Source organism: Colobus angolensis, unplaced genomic scaffold (assembly GCF_000951035.1).
Source record: "Colobus angolensis palliatus isolate OR3802 unplaced genomic scaffold, Cang.pa_1.0 Scaffold207, whole genome shotgun sequence".
Taxonomy (NCBI): Eukaryota; Metazoa; Chordata; class Mammalia; order Primates; family Cercopithecidae; genus Colobus; species Colobus angolensis.
In genome coordinates, this window is record NW_012115233.1 from 6,415,844 (window position 1) to 6,422,609 (window position 6,766).

Here is a 6,766-nt window from a genome sequence, read left to right on the forward strand (position 1 = left end):
GCTTTTATTTTTTATCATTATCGGTCTATACAACGGTTCTTTGAAACAACTTTTTACACCCCAGATAACTTCCTTACTGCTTCAGCTGGCTTTCTCTCTACCCTGCTTATATTAAATTAAATTGTGGCTGGGCACAGTGGCTCATACCTGTAATCCCAACACATTGGGCAGCCAAGATGAGTGGACTGCTTGAGCCCAGGAGTTCAAGACCAGCCTGAGCAACATAGCGACACTCCATCTGTACAGAAAGTATTGTACCTGTGTACTGATACCACAAAGGTTATTTTAAAGCTACTGGCTGTGAACACTATGGATTTTCCTGGTGGTATTTTGCAATTCCATTAAACTATCAATAGCTTTGTCTATTCAGTGGAAAATGCTTACCAGCTATTAAGCTCTGAGATCCAGGAGTACTTCAACTGTACATTTTAAAACCATTTCTGTCCAGCAGTTTCAGCAGGAAGAGCAAGTTCAAGAAAGCTCTTAAAGTAATAGCCCTTTTTGCACAGTATATGGGGTCCCAGGACATTCTTTTCCCTTTCCCAGAGTTAAAACAGAGGAAGCCCTCAGTCAAAGGCTGAGCCGGTACAGCCAGCAAGCCTGGGTCACTGGTCATTCTTTCTCCCTAGCCATGTCTAAAAGAAAAAGGGAATTGGGTCGAAGGAGAATGGACTCCAGGTGATGCTTCATCTTGGAGGTGGGGGCACCGGGTTGGCGTGAGCCCTGCTTGTGGGAGATAGGAGGTGAGCCCGCGATTGTGCCTCCGTCTGCAGGCTGGGCACGCCTCCTTGGTGGCCACAGGTTCCGTGCCCCCGACTCTATTTTTGCCCCTCACCCCTCCTTGCCCCTTTCCTGAGATTGTGCCCTGGGAGCCTGGGAGGTCACCAGAAGCCCCTCCTGCCCACCTGCCGAACCCACACACAACCAGCTTCGCTCCTTCTTGGTCTGGAGGTGCCACCCGATCTTCTACCGGCCTTTATTTTTGTCATAGGAAGACAACGAATATTTTTCAGTATGTCAGGTCTATGCTGACCACCGTATGAAAATTGCTTCCTTTCAGCTCCCAACACTCTTAAGAGACCAGCACTGTAATCTTTCCTCTGTGTTATTTTACTACACGGACCCAGCAGCCCGGAGAGGTTGCGCGGCCCTGCGCAGTCACACGGTGGTGGGCAGTGGAGGGGGACGTGACGCCGGGCCTCTGGCTCCACAGCCCATGTCCTTACCCCCAGGACGTTCTCTCTCTCCCTATGAGCAGCCATTCAGACTCTTCCTGGCACTGCTTCTGCCTTGGCTTTCCTTGATGTGTCAGTGGCCTGTGGCTGCTACGGCAGATGACCACTTACTTAGAGGCTGAAAAGTATGGTATGGTGAAGGCATAGTCTGACTTTCTGGAGGTCAAAATTGAAATCGTTTTCATTGGGTGGAAATCAAGAGTGCTATCAGGGTCCAGGAGCCGTGGCTCACACCTGTAATCCCAGCACTTTGGGAGGCTGAGGTGGGCAGATCACCTGAGGTCAGGGGTTCAAGACCAGCCTGGCTAACATGGTGAAATCCCATCTCTACTAAAAATACAAAAATTAGCCAGGCGTGATGGTGGGCCCCTGTAGTCCCAGCTACTCAGGAGACTGAGGCAGGAGAATCACTTGAACCTGAGAGGTGGGGGTTGTAGTGAGCCGAGATAACACCACTGCACTGCAGCCTGGGTGACAGAGTGAGACTCCATCTTAAAAAAAAAAAAAAAAGTGCTATCAGGGCCATGCTCCTCCAGAAGCTCCAGGGGAGAAGCCATTTCCTGGCCTTTCCCAGCTTCTAGAAGCCGCCTACATTCCTTGGCTCATGGCCCCATGCCCCTGCACCACTGCTTCTGTTACATCTCCCTGATGTCAAATACATCTCCAACCCTTCTTCCTCCCTCTCCCTTATAAGGACCCTTGTGATCTCACTGGGCCCACCCCGGTCACCCAGACCACATCCTCCCCATGTCAGGGTCCTTCCGTTAGTCATGTCTGCAAAGTCTCTGTCACCACATCAGAGAACACGTTCCCAAGTTGAGGATTAGGATGCGGACATCATGAGAAAGCTGGTGGGAGGCATTATTCAGCGGGCCACACTCCGGTCCTTCTCCAGGTCCCCTCCCTCCTCCCTTCCTGCCTTGGGGCCCCCGGCCTCACTCCCCATGCACATCACTCAGTCATTCAACAAGTGTTTCCTGAGCACCTACTATGTACCAGGCCCTGGGCTGGGTGCCGAGGACACTGCAGGAAGCAGCGCTGGTCCCTGTGCTCAGGAGTTTATAGCCCAGAGTGACAGACTAATCTAAATCTACTAGTGACAAGTACTGTTCCGGACTGCTAAGGTACCCGTGAGTGGAAGTACTGGGAATCCTGGATTTCCCAAATGGGAGAGACTTGGCTGGTGTAGTCAGGGAGGGTTTCCTGGAGACAGCAGCTTTTGGCAAAAAATCAGTCCTTTTAGGCAAAGGAGGCCCAAGCTACTTGTCTCAGGCTGAGATAAGGTGTTGGTTTCAACCGCCCTGGGGGCACCTAAAACCCTCCCCCCACTACATGTGACTTAGCCTATCTCATCCCTGAGGTCTCTGCTCCCTGTCCCTCCCTCCTCCCAGACCTTCCCCTCCGCCGCCCTGCTACCTCCATCCCCCGCCCCACCACCCCCTAACTGCAGCCTCTTCTGAGGGGCCTCCCTCCCTGCTCTGTGCACCCTGGTGGTCATTCAATGCTTGTTTATTGTCAGTCCCTCCCCCTCCTCCATGGAGTATCGTGTTCCTGAGGCAGGGATCCTATCCCATTCACTGAGGTATTCCCAGTGCCTAAAGGAGTCCCTGGCCCAGCGGAGGATATGGATGGGCAGATCCCCATCTGTCCAAACCCACACTCACCCCCCATCCCATGTCCCTCCTCCCTTCCAAACGCCTCCTCCTCCTTCCTCCTTCTCTTCCTAGCTGCCTTCCTCTAGTGGGGGTCACCTTTGAGACTAAATGTTTTAGATTTGCAGAAAAATTCAGCTCAGGATTCCCATCTACCCCTCATCCAGGATCATCTCCTGGTTTTAATGCCTTGGCTTACTTCGGTGTGTCGGTCACAACTAAGGAACCCATATTGATGCCTTCTTGTTACCTTGAGTCCGTCCACTTGCAGATTGCCATAGATTTCCCTAATGTCCTTTTTCTGCTCCAGGATCCCACATGACATTTAGTGGTCATGTCTCTGAGGTTCTTGTTGGCTGTGACAGTTTCTGACTTTCCTTGTTTTTGACCTTGATCTTGAGAGTTTCGGTTTTGTTTTTGTTTTGAGCAGAGTCTCTCTATGTCACCCAAGCTAGAGTTCTGTGGGCGATCTCGGCTCACTACAGCCTCCGCCTCCCGGGTTCAAGAGATTCTCTTGCCTCAGCCTCCCAAGTAGCTGGGATTACAGGCGGCCGCCACCATGCCCGGCTAATTTTTGTATTTGTAGTAGAGACAAGGTTTCACTGTGTTGGCCAGGCTGGTCTCGAACTCCTGACTTGGAGTGATCTGCCTGCCTCGGCCTCCCAAAGTGCTGGGATTACAGGCGTGAGCCACCGCGCCCGGCTGTCCCTGACAGTTTTGAGGAGCCCCAGCCAGGTATTTTCCAGAATGTTCTTTGAGCTTCCTTCAAAGATTTTCCCCAGAATCACTCAGTGACTTCGTATGTTTCGTTGTCCAGAGCTGGAGCCACTGGAGCCACAGGGAGGCGGGAATGTGGCTGTGCGGCAGAAGGCCTCCCCTCCCCAATGCTGTGGGGTCCATTAGGAAAGGAGCGGGGAGACAGGCATTACCTGGGCGAGTGGCGGCCCCTGTCATTCTTGGGGACTGAGATCCTATGGCAGTGCACATATTTTTAAAAGATGATTACTAAATGTAAATGGTTTTTAATTATAGAGAAGTCACAGGTCCCTGTTTGAGAATCACTGATCTGGCTGTGGTTCTCTGGTGGTTTGTGGAAGAAGGCTTCTCTCTAGCTTGGTGTAACATGCTTACATGACCAGGTCCCAAGGGACAGGCCCACCCAGCCCCTCTCTATGAACTCAGAGGTATCTGGGATAGTTCTGGTCCTGGGAGCCTCTCCTTGGGAGTGATATGTGGTAAGTCTGAGGTCTAGTTGCAGTTTTGCAAGATGGTTAAGAGTATAGTTTCTGGAACCAGAGCTTCGGTTCAAGTCTCTGTTCTGCCACTAACTGGCTGTGGAAACTTGAACAAATTAATTCTTCCATGCTTCAGTTTCCCCACATGCAAAGTGGGGAAGATAATAGCGTCTTCCATTGCGGGTGGTGAGGTCTGAGGGTTAAGCCTTGTGGGGAGCTGCGTGCAGGGCCTGGTACATAGTCAGTGTTCTACAAATGTCACTGCTGCCCTTCCCCTTGCCAGGGCGTGTGGGTGTCTCTGCATCCCTGTCTGTGTTTCTGGTGTTACTATTGCCTTAGATTCTCACCGAATAACCTGGCTTGGTTATTGTGTGGGATTGTGTGGGAACCACACAGGTTGTACAGGCATCTCCAAGGTGAGGAGTGGACTGCGTGTGAGGAGACACACAGGTGTTTTAAAAGGTATATCCTAAAATAGCCATCACTTTCAGTTTTTTTTTTTAAGCAAAATTTTGAACAATGTTAAGTGAAGAGATGACACTTTCATGCTTTTGACAGAGGTTGCTCATGCAAAGCTTTTCTGATCCTGGAGGCCCCCGAGGCCGTCGTTGTGACACTCATTCTGTAGATTCACTGTGTTCTTCGTTTCATGTCCATGAAGGTGCTGGACCATTTTGTGCTTTTAACACCAATTCTTCAGGTTACAGGAGATTCCACAGCCTTTTCCCCTTGCTCTCCTAGGTCACGGACCTCTTGGTGGATGAATCCAGTTTCACTGGGGAAGCCGAGCCATGCAGTAAAACAGACAGCCCCTTGACAGGCGGCGGGGACCTCACCACCCTCAGCAACATCGTCTTCATGGGGACCCTGGTGCAGTATGGGAGGGGCCAGGTAAGCCCTGGGGCTCCAAGGCTTTGGGCTCCCATAACCCACAGGCTCCCAGCCCTTAGATTTCATATTTCTCTCTCTCCTGGACACAGGGGGTCGTGATTGGAACAGGAGAAAGCTCTCAGTTCGGAGAAGTGTTTAAGATGATGCAGGCTGAAGAGGTAAGGGACAGGAGGGGGCTTCGGGATTTTTGTAAGCTGGAGTTTGAGATTATTAGAGGCCAATAATATCAGCCCTGCCTACTCCTTAGGAATGAGAGGCGTGCAGTTAATATGAGTATACTTTTTAAACATTTAATTTTGTTGGTTTTTTTTTTTTTTTTTTTTAAATAGAGACAGGGTTTTGCCATGTTGCCCAGGCTGGTCTCAAACTCCTGAGCTCAAGCATGCTGTCTGCCTCAGCCTCCCAAAGTGCCAGGATTACAGGACTAATCCACCACACCTGGTCTCCTTTTAAACATTTAAGACATTTGTTACCATTTTCACAAAGATACAATTTTCAGACAGTAACACACACAACTCTTCAGTGCAGAAGTCAATGAATGTTGACATATGTGTACCCCTGTGTGATCATCACTCAAGCTGCAGGACGGCAAGGTGAAGACATTTTGAACAAAGGCAGGCAGAAGCTGGGATCTTGTTCAACTAACCCATTGTGCTCACCGTTTCAGACACCTAAAACTCCTTTGCAGAAAAGCATGGACAGGCTAGGAAAGCAACTGACACTCTTCTCTTTTGGCATAATCGGTAAGTGAAGCAATTTCTGTACTGGGTTCTGCAGGTGGAGGGGAGCCATCATATAGGGTGGCCACCATGGCCGTTTCTCAAATATCTTGCTGCTCAGCTGCATAAGTCTTGGGGATTGGGATCAGAGACTCTCAAAAAGCAACATGAGCTTTCTGTATAGTTGGACCAGGCTGGTTGCTATAATAAGTAGCCGCTACATTTTCTTGGCTTAACAGTAAACGCTTGTTCCTTGCTCATGCCACAGTCCATGGGTGTATTCCTGATCCAGTGGCTCTCCTGGACAGCTTGTCTAAAAAGACTGACTTGGACCCAGGCCCCTACTATATTGTTGCTCTGTCTTCCTCTGGGTCCTTGGATGCCATATTTCTGTTCAGCCAGCAGATGGTGAAAGAGAGAACATGGAGGCTTGTGGGGGACATTTTTAAGGCATAGACCAGGAAGTGGAGTCATCAATTTGCCTGTCTTTTATTGGCCAGAATGAGTCACATGGCCTATGTAACTGCAAAGGAGACTGGGAAATGTAGTTTAGCTGTGCACCCAACCATATTTCTGTGCTTCTAAGCAGCCTGTGCCTGGGCTGGGACTTCCTGACCTTTGGTAACACGCCAAACAGCATTGACATGATGCTGCAGTCCTGAATCTAGGTCTTAAGCCTTAACATCCCCATGGTACTGCCCAGTCCCTTCACTGGCTTCTTTCTGCTCTTTCCAGTTCTGGCCTTGCTTTATTCCAGCCTTTAGGATCAGCCAGTGCCTGGCCTCTAATAGAGTCTCAGTAAATATTTGTTGAGTGAAAAATTTAATCCAGGAGTAAACCAACAAGCCACTGCCTATAGCACATCCAGTGATGAGGGAGGTGCTGGTGAGTGTGGCCAAAACTGCAGAGCCAGAGAACAGTCTTGAGAGAAACAGCTTATGTAATCCCATGTTTCTTAAGTTAAATTAGAACTTAAACTGACATGTCCACAGCAAGGCCCATGATACCACTCAGATTTTTTTTTTTTTTTTTTT

At 49.7% G+C, this 6,766-nt stretch overlaps 1 protein-coding gene across 3 annotated transcripts in view; it reads left to right on the top strand.

The window, feature by feature from the left end:
• Nucleotides 1-6,766, top strand: part of ATP2C2 (ATPase, Ca++ transporting, type 2C, member 2) — a 95,163-nt gene that overhangs the window by 50,310 nt on the left and 38,087 nt on the right. For all 3 annotated transcript variants that reach the window (XM_011942201.1, XM_011942202.1, XM_011942203.1), the window contains 3 exons: nucleotides 4,864-5,013; nucleotides 5,103-5,171; nucleotides 5,681-5,756. In XM_011942201.1, coding sequence (XP_011797591.1) covers nucleotides 4,864-5,013; nucleotides 5,103-5,171; nucleotides 5,681-5,756 — 295 coding nt within the window. The remainder of the gene's footprint in view (nucleotides 1-4,863; nucleotides 5,014-5,102; nucleotides 5,172-5,680; nucleotides 5,757-6,766) is intronic.